Genomic DNA, 20,282 nt, shown 5'->3' with positions numbered 1-20,282 from the left:
ATTTTAGCAAATTTACAGAGTTGTGCAACTTTCATCACAGTCCAGTTGTAGAACATTTATATCACTTCAGAAAGATCCCTTTTGCCCATTTGTAGTCAGTTGTATCCCCTCTACCCTTCCTGTACCATGGCATGTGGAATCTTAGTTCCCTGGCCAGGGATTGCCCTCATGCCTCCTGCAGTAGAAGCTCAGAGCCTTAGCCACTGGACCGCCAGGGAATTATGTCAGTCCCCATTCTTTTTGTTTGTTTGTTTTTTTAAATTAATTTGTTTATTTTAATTGGAGGCTAATTACTTTATAATATTGTAGTGGTTTTTGCCATGCATTGACATGAATCAGCCATGGTGGTACATGTGTTCCCCATCCCTAACCCCCCTCCCACCTTCCTCCCCATCCATCCCTCAGGGTCATCCCAGTGCACCAGCCCTGAGCACCCTGTCTCATGCATCAAACCTGGCCTGGTGATCTGTTTCACAGATGATAATATACATGTTTCAATGCTATTCTCTCAAATCATCCCACCCTCGCCTACTCCCACAGAGTCCAAACGACTCTTCTTTACATCTGTGTCTCTTTTGCTGTCTCTCATATAGGATCATCAATACCATCTTTCTAAATTCCATATGTATGCGTTAATATACTGTATTGGTGTTTCTGTTTCTGACTTACTTCACTCTGTGTAATAGGCTCCAGTTTCATCCACCTCATTAGAACTGATTCAAATGCATTCTTTTTAATGGCTGAGTAATATTCCACTGTGTATATGTACCACAGCTTTCTTATCCATTTGTCTGCGGATGGACATCTAGGTTGGTTCCATGTTCTGTCTATTGTAAACAGTGCTGTGATGAACATTGGGGTACCCGTGTTTCTTTCAGTTCTGGCTTCCTTGGTGTGTATGCCCAGCAGTGGGTCAATCCCCATTCTTATCTCCAGCCCCTATAATCTTTGTCTATAGATTTGCCTATTTTAGTGGTTTCCTGTAAATGGAATCATATGATAGTGTTTATTTTCAATTGCCACCTTTCACTTACACTGTTTTATTTTGTGGTTCATTCATGTTGTGGTGTGAATTAGTACTTCCTTCCTTTTTGTTGGTGAATAGTGTTACACTATGTAGCTTTATCACATTTTGTTTTTTACCAAATTGATGGATATTTTGATTGTTTCTACTTTTTGGTTAGTATGGATAATGCTACTTTAAATATTTGTTTATAAGTCTTTTTGTGGACATATGTTTTCATTTCTCTTGGTAGATACGTAGGTATGATCAGCTGGTTTGTAAGGTCATTTTATGTTTAACTTTTAAAGGAACTGTCAAAATGTTTTCCAGCATTCCTGTATTATATTTCCACTAGCAATATATGAAGGTTTCAGTTTTCCCCAATCTCATCAACACTTGTTTTTACCTGTATTTTTTATTATAGCCATTATAGTGGGTGTTAGTGTCATTTCATTATGACTTTAATTTGTATTTGCCTAATTACCAGTGATGTTGAGCATCTTTTTATATGGTTATTTGCCATTCTGTTTCTTCTTTGGTGAATTGTTTGTTCACTTTTTGGCCTAGTTTTTAGTTGGGTTATTTGTCTTGTTTTACAGATTAACATATAGTCTGTACCACAGAATGTTCATGTGTGCTTAAGAAGACTTTATTCAGCTGTTGTATGGAGTGTTCTATAGGTGTCTTTTAGGTCTAGTGAATTTGTAATGTTTGTCTTCAGTATCCTTGTTGATTTTTTATCTACTTGTTCCAGTCTGTTATTAAAAGTAGGGCATTGAGGTCTCTGACTTCACTTTATCCTCATTTTGTGGATTCTGTTTTTATTAATTTGCCTGTGTGCTACAGTTTATTTGTAACCCCCAAATCAATACTTGTGGTTCTTCACAGTCTTGCTGAAATGCACAGAGCAATAAGAAAGTCTCCCAACATGCACATTCCCAGCTAAAGTCATATAAAGTGATGCTTTGTTTTCTTGTTTTAGCACTGGTTCCAAAAGGACCAGGGGATGGAAGTGGTAGGAGGCCTGCAATATAGTGCAGGAAGCTGTGACTCTGGGCCAGTTGGAGGGATATGAGTCTCATGTCTAGTACTTGATATTGGGGCAGTAGTCATGTATGGATGTGAGAGTTGGACTATCAAGAAAGCCGAGCACCGAAGAATTGATGCTTTTGAACTGTGGTGTTGGAGAAGACTCTTGAGAGTCCTGTGGGGTGCAAGGAGATCCAACCAGTCCATCCTAAAGGAAATCAGTCCTGAATATTCATTGGAAGGACTGATGCTGAAACTCCAATACTTTGGCCACCTGATGCGAAGAACTGACTCATTGGAAAAGACCCTGCTGCTGGGAAAGATTGAAGTCAGAAGGAGAAGGGGACGACAGAGGATGAGATGGTTGGATGGCATCACTGATTCGATGGACATGAGTTTGAGTAAACTCCGGGAGTTGGTGATGGACAGGGAGGCCTGGTGTGCTGCAGTTCATGGGGTTGCAAAGAGTTGGACATGACTGAGCAGCTGAACTGAACTGAGCTGTGTCACTGAACTGATGCTCATTTTCTCTTTTGTAAAACGAAAATAGAATCTGAAAAGAAGTTCTTTTTTTCAGAATTTGCTATTCAAGAGTTCAATATGAATTTACTCAGTGCAGAGATTTTATAGGATTCAGTTGGCATGAGTAAAAAATGAGAATTGACTGTATTTATTTGTTCTTTCAGTTCTATGGTAAAATATAATATACAATGGAATACTATTCACCCATAAAAAGAATGAAATTTTGCCATTTATGGTAACATAGGTGGACTTTGAGGGCATTATACTAAGTGAAATTAATCAAAAAGATATCATATGCTCTCATTTATATACAGACTTTAAAAACCAGAAACCCTAAGCTCAAAGAATATATTGGTAGTTGTCAGAGGTGTGGAGGGCAGAGGAGGGCAGAAGAGGTGAGGGAGGTCAAAAGCTACAAATGTCTAGTTACAAAATAAGTAAGTTATGGGAGTGGTAATATATAGCATGGTGGCTATAGTTAATAATATTGTATTGCATATTTGAAAATTGTTAGAGTAGATCTTAAAAGTTCTCATCACAAAGGAAAAAAAAAATTTGTAACACCATCATAGTGAAGTGAAGTCGCTCAGTTGTATCCAACTCTTTGCGACCCTGTGGACAGTAGCCTACCAGGCTCCTCTGCCCATGGGATTTTCCAGGCAATAGTCCAGGAGTGGATTGCCATTTACTTACTATAACAATCATTTAGCTATATATACAAATATTGAATCATCATGTTGTGCATTTGGAATTAATAATGTTATTTGTCCATTGTACCTCAATTATAAAAAGTTTTTAGAAAAAGTATTGAAGAAAACAACATGGTAACACTTAAATGAGAGCCATGTCTCTTTTCCAGAGGGAATGGGGAAGGGGAATGATGTTGATGAACTTTTTATGATGACAGTTTTATATAAAGGGAAAAGTCTCCCTTGCATTGTTTTGACTGAAGTGGAAGTTTCAAAACAAATATTAGTTTTGTGAAACAATATTTCTTTGAAGAAGTTCTGCAAATGAATTGTAGACCAAATTGGGTACTTAATGTTACTATGTGAGGTTTGCTTTTAATCAAAGTTGGTGTCTTCTTTCAGTCACTCTAACCAACGAGTCACATTATTGCACTGGGTCGTTCTTTTAAAGAGAACCCACTCTAGGAAGCCCTTGATGCTAATAACATGTTCTTTTTATTCATTAAAGTAGTGGGTAATAGTAATCTATATTACTATTAGTGGTAGGTAATAATATTCAGGGGTTCAGTATTAGCTAACTCAGTGCAGTGACATTGTAAGATACAACTACCAGGGGTGATGAGAATTGGCTGTATTTCTTTTTCTCTCTCAGTTTTTGTTGGTTTTGGCTGCATGTACTTGAGGACATTTTGTTGGGAACACTCTGTTTATAGTTACTATGTTATGTTGATAATTTCATCCTTTCATCATCCTAAAATGTCCCTCTTTGTCTCTTTAAAACAATATTTGGCTTAGTTCATTTCATTTGATGTTAGTATAGCCAGTGTAACTTTATTATGTTTACTCTTTCCATCCTCTTACTTTCAACCTGTTGGTATTTTTGGATCTAACATACATCTGTTGATGACAGCATTAGTTGGATTGGGGAAAAAAATCCACTCTTAACAGTACTCCCTTATGGTTGTATTATTTAATTCAGTTACTGTATAGTTGGAGTTATGCCTGCCATTTTGCTTTTGGTTTTTTTATGTCTTAATTAAAAATTTTTTTCTGTTTCTCCTTTACTGCCTTATTTTGCAGTAGTGTAGTTGTCTCTTGGTATGTGTTGGGAATTGGTTCTAGACCACCTGAGGATACCAAAATGTAAGTGTTATGTAAATAGTTGTCAGCATGTGGCAAATTCAACTTTTGCCTTTTAGAACTTCCTGGAATTTTTTTAAGAAATATTTTTGATCCTCTTTTGTTTGCATCTATGGATGCAGAATCCATGGATACAGAGAGCCAACTGTATACCATTTTAATTCTATTTTTTTATACTTTAAAAATTAGTGGTTGTTTTATGGGTTATAGTATGCATCTTTATTACTGTCTACTTCAGATTAATAACAATTCTAATAAAATATAGGAACATTGTTTCAGTATAGCTCTATTATCTGATAAAAAAGTGCTGCTAATCTTATTGTAGTTCTTCTGTATGTGCTTATTTATTTTTTTGCTGTTTTTAAGATTTTTCTATTGGTTATTGGCTTTTAAGAATTTGATTGTGGTGTCTCTGGGAGTTGATATCCTTGTGTTTATCTTAGTTGGAGTTTATTATGGTTCTTGAATGTGTAGATGAACATTTTTCTTCAAATTTGGGATGTTTGACCATAATTTCTTCAAATTTTCTTTCTGCTCCCCTTAGTCCTTATGTGAGTCCCAGTTGTGTGTATGTTTCCACAGTCCTGAATGGTTGTTATTGATAATGTTGTCCAGTTTTACACTACTTTGAATGTTTTTCAAGAAACTGAAAGAATTATTTTTAGTTGTTGAATTATCTTTTTCTGTGTTAAAGAAATCATGGAGTTGATTTGTGGATCATAGCTTCTGTCAGCCTACTCAGAAATAGGTAAAATATACCACTAGTAGTTTTATTTTAATGTTTCACCCTTTGAGGCCATATGTCTTAATTCATAGCTTCTTTAAAAAACTATTTATAGTAATTTTAAAATTAAAAATAATTCTGTTGTGGATAAACAAGAAAAGGAATTGTTAATTTCTTCCCAGTTTTTCTGTGTATAATTTATGTTGCTGAAAAAACTTGGAATCTTTTCGCTACACATCCTGTTTTGAAACCTGTTTTCTTCTACCACAGTATACGTAACACTTCTTTTTTCATTAGGTATTCTTCTCTGGTAACCATTTAAAATTTTTTAAAAGAATTAATCTGAAAGGGCCTGGATCAATTAAAGTGAATCAACAATTAATAACTTTCCGAAACAAGTACCAGGCCCAGGTGGGTTCACTAGTAAATTTAACCACATATTTAAGGAAGAAATTGTACCAGTTCTCTACAGTTTCTTTCAGAAGATAGCAGAAGGAAGCCTTACTCATTGAGGCCAGCATCACCCTAATAGCAAAACCAGACAAAGACATTACAAGAAAACTACAGGCCAGTATTTCTCATGAACAAACATATGACAACCCTTAGAAAATATTAGCTAATTGAATCCAACAAGGTATAAAAAGAATGATACACCACAACCAAGTGAGATTTATCTCAGGTATTGAAGGCTGGTGCAGCATTTCAAAGTCAGTTCATGTAAAGTCAAAATTTGACAAAGTCAGACTTTACTATTCATGGTAAAAACGCTCAGTAAATGAGGCACAGAAGGAAACTAAATCAACCTGATAAAGGACATCTGCAAAACCTCCTACTGCTAACACCATACTTAATGATGTGAAGGTCAAAGTTTTTCCACTAAGATCAGAAACAAAGAAAGGGTATCCCTTCTCACCACTGTTCTTCAGTGTATTGGAAGGTTGGAGGACTGACATTACTCACCTTCAACAGTTACTCTAAATTTACAGTGCTCAAGACAGTGCAGTTTTGGTGATAGAGCAGACAGATCAGTGGAACAGAATACGGTGCTCAGAAATAGACCCATATAAATATAGTCAGCTGATATTTGACAAAGGTGCCAAGACAGTACAATGTAGCAGAGATAGAATATCCAGCAAATAGCACTGAAACAATTGGACAACCATGTGGAAACAAAAATCTAGATGTAGATCTCACATTCTTTACAAAAATTAATTCAAAATGAATCACACGCCTAAACATAGGATGCAAAACTAGAAAAGTCCTAAAAGATCATATAGGAAAAAACCTAAATGACCTAGACTATGGTGGTGACCTTTTGAATACAACACCATGATCCATGAATTGATAAGCTGGATTCTTCAAAAAACTTCTGTTCTGGGAAAGACGGTGTCAAGAGAATGAGAAGACAAGCCATAGACAGGGGAAAACATTTGCAAAAGACATCTGATAAAGAATTGTTATTCAAAATATACAAAGAACTCTTAAAAATTTAACAGCAAGAAAATGAACAATCAGATTGAAAATACGCTGACTTTAGCAGATAACTGCACCAAGGAAGATATACGGATAGCACATGAGCACATGCATACATGAGGGAAATGCAAATCAAAACAACGATGAGATTCTACTACACACCTATTGGAACAGTCAAAATGCACAACACTGATAACACCAGATGCGGACAAAGAGTAAAGCAGCAGAAACACTCATTCATCACTGGTGGTAATGCAAGAAGGTACAGCTACTTTGGAAGACAGTTTCATGGTTTCTTACAAAACTCAGCATAACCATATGATCCAACAGTCTTGTTCCCTGGCATTTACCCAAAGAATTTGAAAACTTATATCCACACAAAAACTTGCACATGGGTACTTATAGCAGCTTTAATCATAATTGCCCAAACCTGAGAGAGAGCAGTGGGTTAATGACAATGAAGGAAAATGGATTATGAAAATTATAAAAAGTTACATACTGTATCTTTTTACATGAAATTTTAGAAAATGAAAACTAATAAAGCAGATCACTGATTGTCTGGGCAGTGGGGGTGAGAGCTGAGAAAAGATAAAAGTGGCATAAAGAAACTTTTCGGGTTGATGTGTTTGTTATCTCGACAGTGCTAATGGATTCATAGATGTATATGTGAGCTTGAGTTCACTGAACTGTATACTTTAAATATGTTCAGTTTATTATTCTTCACACATATCTTAAAGCTGTAAAAGACAAAATTAACTGATAAACTGACACTGTGTATTGTTGGGCCTCCCTGGTGCCTCAGTCAGTAAAGAATCTGCCTACAATGCAGGAGACCCGGGTTTGATCCCTGGGTTGAGGAGATCCTTTGGAGAAGAGAGTCCGCTCCAATATTCTTGCCTGGAGAATTCCATGGATAGAAGAACTTGGCCGGCTACATAAGTTTAATTTCTGTGCCAGTGATTTATTACTCTAGAAGAGAGTTGTTAGTTCTTTTCCAAAAATGAAGGAAAATCTAAAACTGTTTAGGAATAAAAAGTTCGCATTTTGAAATGAAGGGTGAATTGTTCATGATAAGTGTAGCCAAGTGTTCTGAACAGTCAGTTGATAACCCGACTCTTTAGCAGAACCTTTTTGAGTATCAGGCAGGGGAGTTACCGTTTGGCTTGGAGATTCTGGGGGGGGCCGCCCCCCCGCCTTTGATAACCTACTTTTATGGTATCTACTCATCGTGGCTCATGCTTGATCACTCAGTGTCTGACATTTGGTGACTCAATGGACTGTGTAGCCTACCAGGCTTCTCTGTCCATGGGATTTTCCAGGCAAGAATAATGGAGTGGATTGCCATTTCCTTCTCCAGGGGAATCTTCCCAACCCAGAGATTAAATCAGCATCTCCTGCATTGGCAGGCAGATTGGTAATCACTGAGCCACCAGGGAAGCCCAGCCATAGCAGACCTATGGGAAAACCTTCCTTGAATGCTTCAGTGTCTACTGTGGAAATAATGGGAAGGCATGATTTTTGAGCCAGAAAATGCATCACTTTCTGGGTGTTACCCTTGGTATTCTCCCCTATGTACCTGGCATTAGTTAGCCTAACTTTTCAGAATTTTTTTGTTTGTTCATAAATTTAGGTAGTAATATCATTTCTTGATTTCTGTTTCAGTTACTCTTTGTAGTACTATTAACAGTTGATTGTATTTAGTCACTTCTTTATACTTCAGTATCCTTGCCTGGAAAATCTCATGGACACAAGAGCCTGGTGGGCTGCAGTCCATGGGGTTGCAAAGACTCGGGCATGACTGAGTGACTAACACACTAACACTTATAATTTGTATGTGAGCAGTTTTGGGTTTTCACCTGAGTCTGCTTTTAGACATGGGACAGAATGGTACTAATAGTTTTTGAAATGTGTAAACTGTTTTTTTTATTTGACTTTAGGTCCATTGCAAAAGAACTTGCAGACTGGCTTATAAGCAACAATGTGGTAGAGCATATATTTGGACCAAATTTACATATTGAGGTTTGTGGATTTTATATGACTTATCTGCTCTATTAAGAGAGAAAGTTTTTAAAAATTAACTATAATAAGGTTTTCTTTCCCAGATTATCAAACAGTGCCAAGTGATTTTGAATTTTTTGGCAGCTGAAGGGCGATTGAGTACTCAGCATATTGACTGCATTTGGGCTGCTGCACAGGTAATATCAACAGCTTACATTTATTAAATACTTCCTTATTATATGTTCTAAGTGCTTATTCCCTTAAATTCTGTTATCATTTTGTAGCTAAAGAAACCAAGACATGGGAAAAATTGGGGATCAAATCTGTGAATCCATGTTTTATCTTCCTGTACAAGTGGTATAATTAAAGGAAGTGAGAGCTAGTCAGAGGTTCTTGGTTTATTAAGAGACATTTTCCTATTATTATCATTTATACAATCAGTGCTTCTGTCCTGAACATTGTATTCTTATGTTTCTTTTCTATTATACTATCTTCTTTTTTAATTTAATTTTTGAATAGGCTCATATCCATATGGTTTAAATTTCAAAAAATTGATATCTTTTCAAAAAATTGATATCTTTTCAAAAAAGATATGCTATACATTTTCCCCTTTCTACCAGTCTCTCATGTGTGCAGTTCCTTACCTCTCAGGTGCATCATAAATTTTCTGTATAAATTTCTAATTGTAAACAGTAAACATTTTTCTTTCCTTGTTCTCTTTTCCACAGATGTATCATACTAAATGGACTTGGTTTTTTTTCACTTAACATTTTGTCCTGGAGATTATTACTCCATATAAGTAACATAAAGCACTTAATTTTTTAAGGACTGGATAGTGTTTTATTATATGCATATACCATAGTTTATTTAACCAATTCTTGTTCACAGGCACTATCTTTTTCTAATCTTTTCCATTACCAACAATGCCACAACAGGTAACCTATTTACAGTCATTTCATCCAAGTGCAAAACCATTATGTTGGATAAATTGTTACCTGAAAGTTTTTATGTGTGGTTTACTTACGGTAGCTCATGGTGTGGTAGTGCCACTTTGACCTTTTGCTGTTGTTTAGATGCTAAGTCATGTCTGACTCTTTGCAATCCCATGGACTGAGGCATGCCAGGCTTCCCTCTCCTCTGTCTCCCAGAGTTTGCTCAAATACATGCATGTCCATTGAGTTGGTGATTCTGTCTAATCATCTCATCCTCTGCCACCCTTTTCTCCTTTTGTCTTCAGTCTTTCGCAGCATCAAGGTCTTTTCCAGTGAGTTGGCTCTTCACAAGTGGTCCAAGTGTTGGAGCTTCAACTTCAGCATCATTCCTTATCTTTTCACCTTTAAGTGAAAGGAAGTCCTTATTCTCATCCTCCTCAATTAGTTGTATTCTTAAACTCCTTTTTATTTGCTAAACTAGTGAGTGAAAAGTACTATCATTGATGTTTTAAATTTGGATTTCTTTAGTGTGAATCAGGTTGAAAATCTTGTGTTTAAGAACCCTTTTTGTTTCCTTTTTTTGGAATGTTTATATTCTTTGCCATTTATCAATAGCTTTACTTTTTTTTTGTAGGAGATCTTTATATATCAATGAAATTGGACTTTTTGTCTGTTAGGAGTTATGACTACATTCTGCTTTGATGTCTCCTTGCTTAATTCAGGTGGTTTCTGCAGTTGAGTTTCAACTATGTGGTTTCAGACTTGTGGTTGAAGTTTTTATGGCCTGTGGCTTTTGTGTTATGGTTTGAAATGCATTTAAAGATTACAACAAAATTCACCTTTAGTTCCTTTCTGTACATTTTGTTTCAATTTTGTTTTTTAATTTTCGATCCAATAAGAATTTATCATATATATACGCAGTATTTCCCCTCCCAGTTTTTGGTTGTGTTGTCCACATTCCATTTGTTCAGTAATTCTCCTCACTGAATTGAGACACTAGTTTTATCTTTACTGGCTCAATTTCTGAACTTTGTAGGCTGACCTTTTTGTGTATATAGTCATGATCTGTATACCAGGGATTGGTAAAGTTACAGCCTGTGGGCTGGACACTTGATTTTGTAGTTTGTTTGCCCCATAGCTTTGCCTGTTCATTTTCATATTGTCTGTGGCTGCTTCCACACTGCAGTGGCAGAATACAATATCTGTTATAGAGAATGTATCACCTGTAATCCTAAAATATTTACTGTCTGGTGCATCGAGAAAACATTTGTTAGTCCCTGCTTTTATACTCATATCTTTTCTTTTTTTGCCTTGTGTCTGTGTAACATTTCTTAATATCTGGCAAAGCTGATCCTTTATATATTTTTTAAAGAATCTGTGTCTCATTTATTTTTCCATGTGAGTTTTAGCATTGACTTACTCTTTATGGGAAATTGAAAAAAAGTGTAAAGTGGTTTATAAATATTTTGAAAAATGCTTATCTTTTATTATAATTAAATGTAAGTTCAGCTAACATTACACCATTTTCACCTATTAGATAATTCTCATATATGACAATACACTCTGTTGACCAGAGTGTGGTGTAACTTTAGGAGAACAACATAGCAGTTCTCTTTCTAGTTATTTGTCTTCTAAATACATGTACATGAAAATGTTTGATACAACATTGACTATACTACCAGACCATGAATGTCTGTCACTGTGGGACTAAACGAGTTTTGGGAAAGCCATCTAGTAGAATGTTCGGTGGCCATGAGAAGGACTGAACCTGATATATTTTGTTCATGTGGAATGACCTCCAAGATATATTTTTATTAAATATTACAGTAGTAGATCTTTTGTTAAGAGAAACAGTAAGTACCCAGTGTATTCTCCCACTGTGTATTAAAACAGTGGTAAAAAGAGAATGTACATACATGTGTATGTACTCTTTGTACTTGTGAGTGTCTGCAACAATTTTGGAAAAACACAAGTTTTAATAGGTTTGCTTTTGGGGAAGTGGCTTGAGGTAGGTGGGAGATTTTGCCCACATTTATGTAAACTTGAAAATTTTTACATGTGTTTACTAATTTTTCAGTAAATATAAAAAGTTTTACATAAAGTTACAGTAAAGATTTTGACATTTAAGTGACTTTTTTTTCCAATATGTTTTTATTTATTCATTTGACTGCACTGTGTCTTAGTTGAGGCACTTTGAAGCTTTGATCTTGCTGCAGTATGCGGGATCTTTTTTAGTGACAGCATGCAAACTCTTAGTTGTGGCATGTGTGATCTAGTTCCCTGACCAGGGATTGAACCTGGGACCCCTGCATTGGGAGTGCAAAGTTTTAGCCACTGGACCATCAGGGAAGTCCCAGAGGGTTTTTTTTTTTTTTCCTTTTCTTTTTAACTTGTTTTGAATTTTTGGTTGAACAAAATACTTTAACAAATATTTTATTTAAACTTTTTTTATTGTGGTACAAATATGTTCAACATAACAAACTGTTAATTTACCATTTTAGCCATTTGTAAATGTACAGTTCAGTGGCATTGAATATACTCAAAATGTTTTTTAACCATCACTTACCTGTGTACAAAACTTTGACATCACATCTAATGAAGACTCTGTACCTATTATTCAGCTTTCTTCACAGTCCAACTCTCACATCCATACATAACCACTGGAAAAACCAAAGCCTTGACTAGACGGACCTTTGTTGGCAAAGTAATGTCTCTGCTTTTGAATATGCTATCTAGGTTGGTCATTACTTTCCTTCCAAGGAGTAAGTGTCTTTTAATTTCATGGCTGCAGTCACCATCTGCAGTGATTTTGGAGCCCCCAAAAATAAAGTCTGACACTGTTACTGTTTCCCCATCTATTGCCATGAAGTAATGGGACCAGATACCATGATCTTTGTTTTCTGAATTGTTGAGCTTTAAGCCAACTTTTTCACTCTTCCTCTTTCACTTTCATCAAGAGGCTTAGTTCTTCTTCACTTTCTGCCATAAGGGTGGTGTCATCCGCGTATCTGAGGTTATTGATATTTCTTCCAGCAATTTGATTCCAGCTTGTGCTTCCTCCAGCCCAGTGTTTCTCATAATGTAGTCTGCATATAAGTTCAATAAGCAGGGTGACAATATACAGCCTTGATGTACTCCTTTTCCTATTTGGAACCAGTCTGTTGTTCCATGTCCAGTTCTAACTGTTGCTTCTTGACCTGTATACAGATTTCTCAAGAGGCAGGTCAGGTAGTCTGGTATTCCATCTCTTTAAGAAATTTTCCACAGTTTGCATATGTAAAATTGATTGCTGTTATATAGAAATAGCTGAATTTTGCTTGTTGAGCTTGTACTCAGTACAGTGTAGTGTGTAACTTTGTGAATCTGCTTTTAGCGCTACTTGCTTTCTCTCTATATAAAATCATGTCATTATGGATAGGTTTACAAGTCCTTTCCAATGTATTTTCATTTTTTAATTGATTGATTGATTTTTGTGGTCTGATATCTGTGGCTAGTATTTCTGTGTACCGTTGAGTGGCTATGGTGAATGTGAGCATCATTGTCTTGTTCCTGATCCTAGGGAAAATTTTTTTCAGTCATTGGGTACTGGCTTTAATGTTAGTTGTGGGATTTATAAATCACCTGTATCATGTTCAGGAGTTCTTCTTCTTAAAAGGGGGAGAAGGCAATGGCAACCCACTCCAATGTTCTTGCCAGGAGAATCCCAGGGACGGAGGAGCCTGATAGGCTGCCGTGTATGGGGTTGCACAGAGTTGGACATGACTGAAGTGACTTAGCAGCAGCTTCTTAAAAGTGCTGAGTGAGAGTTTTTATCTTGAGAGGGTGTTGGATTTTTGTCAGATGCCTTTTCTGTTGTCAGTTGAGATTATATGGCTTTTTTCCTTCTTTTTATTAATATGTTATATTATGGTAATTAATTTTCTTTTTGAACTATCTTGTATTCCTGCAGTAAATCTCATTTGGTCCTGGTAAAATTTTTTTACTACGTGGTTGTATTTGATTTGCTATATTTTATGAAGGACTTTTTGTATCATTGAAAGAGATACTGCTCTGTTATTTTCTGTTCTTAGGAAAGTTTTGGTATTGGGTTAGTGCTAGTCTCATAGAATGAGTAAAGTAGTTGATTGTCTTCAGTTTGGGGAAAGTGTTTGAGAAGGATTGGTGATAATTTTTCTTTAAATGTTTTGGTAGAATTCAAGTTAAACCATGTATTTTAAAATGTACTTTGGGAGATTGATTACTGACTCATTCTCTTGTTAAAGAGACATTTTTCATTTCTTCTTGAGTCAGTTTAGGTAATTTGTAAGCAATTTTTGGCATACAGTGTCCATGGTATTTTCTTAAAAAAATTTTTTTTAACCTTTAAGTTTGGTAGTAATATCCCACTTTCTGATTTTAGCTATTTACATTACTCCTCTTTTTATTTTTAAAAATTATTTTTAGTTTAGCAAAAAGTTTATTACTTGTTTAGAAGAACCAGCTCTTGGTTTTGTTAATTAAAAAAAAAAAAATTGTTTGGCTGCATGGGTCTTAGTTGCAGCACATGAGCCTGCAGGATCTAGTTCCCTGACCGGGGATTGAACCTGTGTCTCCTGCATTGGAAGATAGATTCTTAACCACTGGACCACAGGGAAGTTCTGGTTTTACTAATTTTTTAAAATTGTTTTCCTAATCTGTATTTTATTATCTGTGTCCTCACCTTTGTTATTTTCCTTCTTTTAGTTTTGGGTTTAGTTCATTATTTTTCTAGTTTCTAAGTGGTAAAGTTAGGTTGTTGATAATGAGATCTTTTAAAGTTTACATTTAATAAATTTTCTTCTGTGCAGTGTAATGTCAGCATTTCCTTTTCTCCTTTCATGGTTATTCTATTGTCTTTGGCTTTTAGCAGTTTGATTATAATATGTCTTGGGGTAACTCAGCTCTTATTAGGAGTTTGTTGAAAATTTTGGATTTGTGAACTTGTGTCTTTCCTCAAGTTGAGAAGCTTTTTGCTATTAGTCTTTAAATATATGTTGTTTACATTTTTTTTTTCCTGTGAGATTTTTACAATGATTATATTGGTAGACTGGATGGTGTTCCACAGGTCCCTTAGACTCTGTTCACTCTTATTCATTCTTTTTCTTTGTATTCTTTAGACTCAGTAATTTCAGTTGTCCTATTTTCAACTATTTTCAAGTTTTTTGTTGTTCTGCTTGCTCAGATCTGCTTTTGAGGTTCTGTAGTATATTTTTTATTTCAGTTATTTTACTTTATAACATTTCTCTTTTGGCTCCTTTTTATGATTTATGTCTTTAATGATATTCTCATTTTGTTCAGGCAATATTTTCCTGTCTTCACCCTTTTCCTTTAACTCTTTTAACACTAAGATGTTTCAGGATCTTTTGTCTAGTAATTTATAATCTTTGGGTTTGCATTCTGTGAATGATGGTACTTTTGTGTTGATTTATTTTATTTATTTGAATGTGCCATCTTTCCCTGTTTCTTTTTATATTGTGTGTGGGTTTTTTTTGGTTGTAAACAGTGTGAAGTTTACAATATGGTAACTTGGAAAAGAGATCTCTTCCTTTTTCAGAGTTTGTTCTTTTCTGATTGTTTTGGGCTAAAGATCAATCTAATGTGAAACTTTATGGACTTTTCAGGTTTTTTTCTGAGCCCGTGTCTTTCCCTTACAATGTGTAGTATCTTTCTAAATTCTTCTATACATTCATTCTTTGTTGAACATCAAAAAGAAAAAAAAAACATCCTGGTGTGACTCCTTTAATTCTTCCAGTAGACACTTCACCTTATTTGGGTTGAAACAATGGCAGTTAACCTGTCTGCCTACACTTCATTGATCCGATGTAGTGATCCAAGTTCAGAACACAGAAATTTATTATTTGGAGCACAAGATCATTATTGCCCACCCATGGCTCCAACAAACTGTACCAGCGTCCCATTGCTGTCCCCACAGCTTCTTGCCATTGGGTCAAGGACTGGGAAATGGGTAGCTCCTGTCACTCTGAAGGCTGAAAATGGCCAGCCTTAACAAGTTTACCAGCCAAGTTTTCCTTTGGGAACGTAAGAGTTCAGATTGGCAACTCCAGAGTTTTGGAATACTTACATCATACAGTTTCTGTAGTACAGTTGCTTTTTAGGTACGGAGATGGATTCCTGGTACTTTCTGCCCTACCACCTTCCCTGACATCCTTTTCCTCTCTTCTTTTCAATAACTAGTGAAGAGTCTGTGAACCAACTCCACACTGCTGTTTTTACCAGTAACTAAAGCTGTCCATCTTAATATTTTCTCCTCACTTTTTGGATGTGTTTTCATAATGTGCATCTTGTAAAGAGCCTTATGTGTCTTTTGCCTCCTCTACAGGATTATGTAATTATCTTTTAAGGGTCTTTATTATTTAAAAATAATCAGAATTATATTTATTATGAAAATCCCATTTTATTAATCATTTAAGTTGTTGCAAATCATGTTTATTACACAGAATGTTTTTAATCACATTTTAATTAGGAATGGTATAAATCTGTCACTTGTTGACATAAAGCAAGTATAAACTGTTAGTACAGTGTTAATTAGAATGTTAATATATTAAAACTAATATTCTTAGGTAAAATCTGTAAAATGGGCAGACTTATAACTGATGAGTCACTTCTCAAAATCTAACGATGTTTTGGTCTTAAAGTACTGCAATTGTGTAAGTAAGCACTGTTGAATCAAATAGTAGATTGAAGTAAATAGAGTAGTTTATTAAAAGTCACCTCACCATAGAGGAATTTTTCCAATGTTATTTTATTTTTACCTCTGTTTCAGCATTAGGTTGTGTATATTAACCCTGATAAGATGATGCAGTATAGGAAAGTTACATGATTTATGCCTGAAAAATATGAAAGTCAGTGTTTAGAAGAATCTATGTTTTCTATTAGACTTTTAATGTATTGAAGATAAATAGAATATGTTTTACTTTTGGAGTCCTGAAATTGAGTATTTCTGGCCTAGTCATATTTGTTGCATATCTTGATTTAGCAGTTAGCAGGCTTGTAGCTATAAAACATGCTTATTTTACTAACATTGTAATATTTAGTAGTCATATCTTTTTAAAAATTATATTTTCCCTCATATTTACCTAATTCTGTTTAGTGTAACAAAGGAGACTTTCCTAGTTTATATTATGTAGTCTTTGACTTATAAAGGGGCTTCTGTTTTGACTCTTTTAATAATGAACATGTTATATAAATACTTTATAACCACTTAATATAAGAAATATAATCCAGTTGATCTTTGATCAGCATGGGGATTAGAGGTATGAGCCCTCTGCACAATCAAAAGTCCAGGTATAATTTTACAGTCAACCTTCCACAGTATCCACAGTTCTCTATCTGTGGAACATATCATTATTAGTGGGGAAAAAAACCAACCTTGTATAACCACACAGTTCAAACCTGTGTTGTTCAAGGGCCCACTGTACACTTAATAATATTTATTTGGTTTTCTCTCCTAATGGTAATTTATTTTGTTTTTTATTTCTTGCATTTTAATTTTTTATTTGTTTGTGTATTAGTGATACATTCCTAAATTGGAATTCTTTTTGTACTTGGAACTTATATTAATATTTTGCTAGTATTGAACATATTAGCATGCCAGCCACTTTCTTCACTTTTAAACTAACGTAACTTTTTTGCTATCAGCTTATTTATTTATGCAGGATAATTATATTTGACTATTGTTGCTACTTTTATTTTCTAGTTGAAACATTGTAGTCGATATATACATGACTTATTTCCTTCACTCATCAAGAATTTGGATCCAGTGCCACTTAGACATCTTCTTAATCTGGTCTCGGCTCTTGAGCCAAGTGTTCATACTGAACAGGTAATTGATTCAAAACATAATGAAATTTTTTTTTTTGGTTAAGTTTCTTAAATGAAAATTTATTTGTTATTCACATGATTTAACTTGTAATTTATTACTGTTGGTATTTCATTTAAGCAAAAGCGTATTAAATTTGTTACAGTGTTTCCTAAAACCTCTAATTTCAACTTCTCCTTTTTTTTTTTTTTTAAGACATTGTACTTGGCATCGATGTTAATCAAAGCACTATGGAATAATGCGCTAGCAGCTAAGGCCCAGCTATCTAAACAGAGTTCTTTTGCATCTTTATTAAACACTAATCTTCCCATTGGAAATAAGAAAGGTTTGTAAAGTATTATGTAATTTGAAGTGAGTTGTCCCTAGTTTTAAACTCAAATGCAAATTAGTTTAAGTTTAATCTCAATTTTGAAATGAGAGCTGTTGGTGTTGTGAAAAGGTTAATAAATTGGAGTGAGCTCATGCTTTTGGTATACTTGTTCAAGTAATGGCAATGAATTTAAGTAGTTATTGGATCTTGTTTCATTGATATTCTTCCCTTAAAAAAAAAGTCTCATAAAATTTGTAGAAATTTAAGTTAGAAAACAGTCATCATGCTTTTTTTAGATATAGTTTTGAGAATAGAACATAATAATACATTTATCTTTTCATGTTTTCTACTTCACACTTTTCTGTCATTTTAGGTGTTTTGTGTGCGCTTTTACACATATAGCTTTCTAGGGTTTTCTAAAACTTTACCAACATTATCCCTCTTTTGTGTCTCCTGACATCATATACTACTCTTTCCTTAGGCTTTTCTGTGCAGGCTCCCACAGCTGCTGTTGCAAGTGGTGGGGTCTCATATTGTTGCAGGTTTCCCTACCTATATCTTGTTGTTTATGTAATAAGAACAACTGATACATGTCCCAAAGAAATTCAGTCACTTAGAGTATCTCCGTCCTGTTTTTCCTTTTCCTTCAGAGGAAGAAGAGCTCAGAAGAGCTGCACCATCACCTTGTAAGTTGAGTCTTAGAAATGTATGGCAACATGACTTGTAGTTTTATTTTGATGACCACCTAGAATTAATTGATTTTATATATGTGTATCAGAGTCATGAAGTTCATTTTGTGTAGGAGATGTAAATCCTTACTAGTTACCGATCTTACTGTTTTTGTTTAAATCATTAGTGTCTTGACTTCTAATTGAAATCGTGTATATTCTCTTTAGAAATAATTGGCAAGTGTTAACATATTTCCGATTATATTTTTTGGCTACTTGGCATGAAGCTTTGGTATGTCAGAGAATCAAAGGATTATGACATTCTGATAGATCCATATTAATACAAGTAGAGTTAAAAAAAACCCCATCATTTTAATGTAGGGTCACCTGCAGCCAGTCCTCAAAGCAGTGATAATAGTGATACCCATCAAAGTGGAGGCAGTGACATTGAAATGGATGAGCAGCTTATTAATAGAACCAAACATGTGCAACAGCGACTTTCAGATACAGAGGTATGAAAACCCTTTTTTCCTCCCCCTTTAAAGAGTTTTTTTGGTTTGTGCCATGTTTATCCTTTGAACTGGGAATATAAACTTGAGCCCTGTTAAGGCCTCTCCTATCTTGTTAGTATCATTTAAGTTCTTTACTTTCCTTTGAGTTTTTAAATTCCATTTTATATTGTTCAAGGAAATATGTCAGTACTGTGGCAGTCTTTTTAAAAAATATAGTGTGTTAATGTCATTTCTTACTGGCTTAAATATTTATTTAAATCTTCGTTTCTGAATGTAGGAATCCATGCAGGGAAGTTCTGATGAAACTGCCAACAGTGGTGAAGATGGAAGTAGTGGTCCTGGTAGCAGCAGTGGACATAGTGATGGATCTAGCAATGAGGTGAATTCTAGCCATGCAAGCCAGTCAGCAGGGAGCCCTGGCAGTGAGTTACAGTCAGAAGACATTGCAGATATTGAAGCCCTGAAAGAAGAAGATGAAGATGATGATCATGGTCATAATCCTCCTAAAAGCAGTTGTGGTACGGATCTTCGGAACAGGAAATTAGAAAGTCAAGCAGGCATTTGCTTAGGGGATTCCCAAGGCCCATCAGAAAGAAGTGGGACAAACAATGGAACAGGAAAGGACCTGGTTTTTAATACTGAGTCAATGCCATCGGTAGATAATAGAATACGAATGCTAGATGCCTGTTCACACTCTGAAGACCCAGAACATGATATTTCGGGGGAAATGAATGCTGCTCATATAGCACAAGCATCTCAGGAATCTTGTATTACACGCACTGGGGACTTTCTTGGGGAGGCTATTGGGAATGAATTATTTAATTGTCGGCAGTTTATAGGTCCACAGCACCACCACCACCACCACCACCACCACCACCACCACCACCATGATGGGTAAGTCTACCTAAAAATAAAACAGCTTACGTTTTCTTCAGGGAGTTAATTGTAGCCTCCATTTATTCAGTTGTGATAAATTCTAGGTCCGTGCTGTCCAATAGGAATATAATGTAAGCTACAAATGCATGTTTCAGATATGTAATTTTTAATTTTCTTTATTTTTCTTTCCTTACTGATTTATGGCTGCATTGTGCAGCTTGAGGGATCTTAGTTTCCCAATCAGGGATCGGACCTGCGATCCCCAGTGGTGGAAGCATGGAGTCTTAACCACTGGACTGCCAGGAAAGTCCCAATTTTTAGCTTTCTAATGGGCACATATAAAAAAGCAAGATAAAACAGAGAAGATTGATTTTTAATTATAAATTTTATTTAAAGCAGTAATATCCACGTCATCAGTGTAAAATTATTAAGAAACATTCTTTTTTTGTAATGCTAAATTTTCAATAATCTGTATGTTTACTACTGCTAACATACTCTGTTTAGACCAGCCACTTTTTCCATGTGCAGGGGCCACAGATGGCTAGTGA

General features: G+C 35.2%; 1 protein-coding gene and 1 non-coding gene across 5 annotated transcripts in view; one reads left to right on the top strand and one right to left on the bottom strand.

The window, feature by feature from the left end:
• Positions 1-20,282, top strand: part of USP34 (ubiquitin specific peptidase 34) — a 219,721-nt gene that overhangs the window by 70,823 nt on the left and 128,616 nt on the right. For all 4 annotated transcript variants that reach the window (XR_005718281.1, XM_040223999.1, XM_040223998.1 and 1 more), the window contains exons 9-15: positions 8,518-8,599; positions 8,683-8,775; positions 17,246-17,371; positions 17,564-17,693; positions 18,329-18,364; positions 18,728-18,858; positions 19,136-19,752. Coding sequence is in view for 3 of the 4 variants with exons in the window: in XM_040223999.1 (XP_040079933.1) it covers positions 8,518-8,599; positions 8,683-8,775; positions 17,246-17,371; positions 17,564-17,693; positions 18,329-18,364; positions 18,728-18,858; positions 19,136-19,752 (1,215 nt within the window). In the remaining variant the exon portion in view is untranslated. The remainder of the gene's footprint in view (positions 1-8,517; positions 8,600-8,682; positions 8,776-17,245; positions 17,372-17,563; positions 17,694-18,328; positions 18,365-18,727; positions 18,859-19,135; positions 19,753-20,282) is intronic.
• TRNAG-CCC lies at positions 11,787-11,859 on the bottom strand. Its single transcript has one exon. It is a non-coding gene; the product is annotated as a tRNA-Gly (tRNA).

Source organism: Oryx dammah, unplaced genomic scaffold, assembly GCF_014754425.2.
Source record: "Oryx dammah isolate SB20612 unplaced genomic scaffold, SCBI_Odam_1.1 HiC_scaffold_25, whole genome shotgun sequence".
Classification (NCBI taxonomy): domain Eukaryota; kingdom Metazoa; phylum Chordata; class Mammalia; order Artiodactyla; family Bovidae; genus Oryx; species Oryx dammah.
Note: the sequence above shows the minus strand (reverse complement) of the source record. Positions and strands in the feature narration are given on the sequence as shown.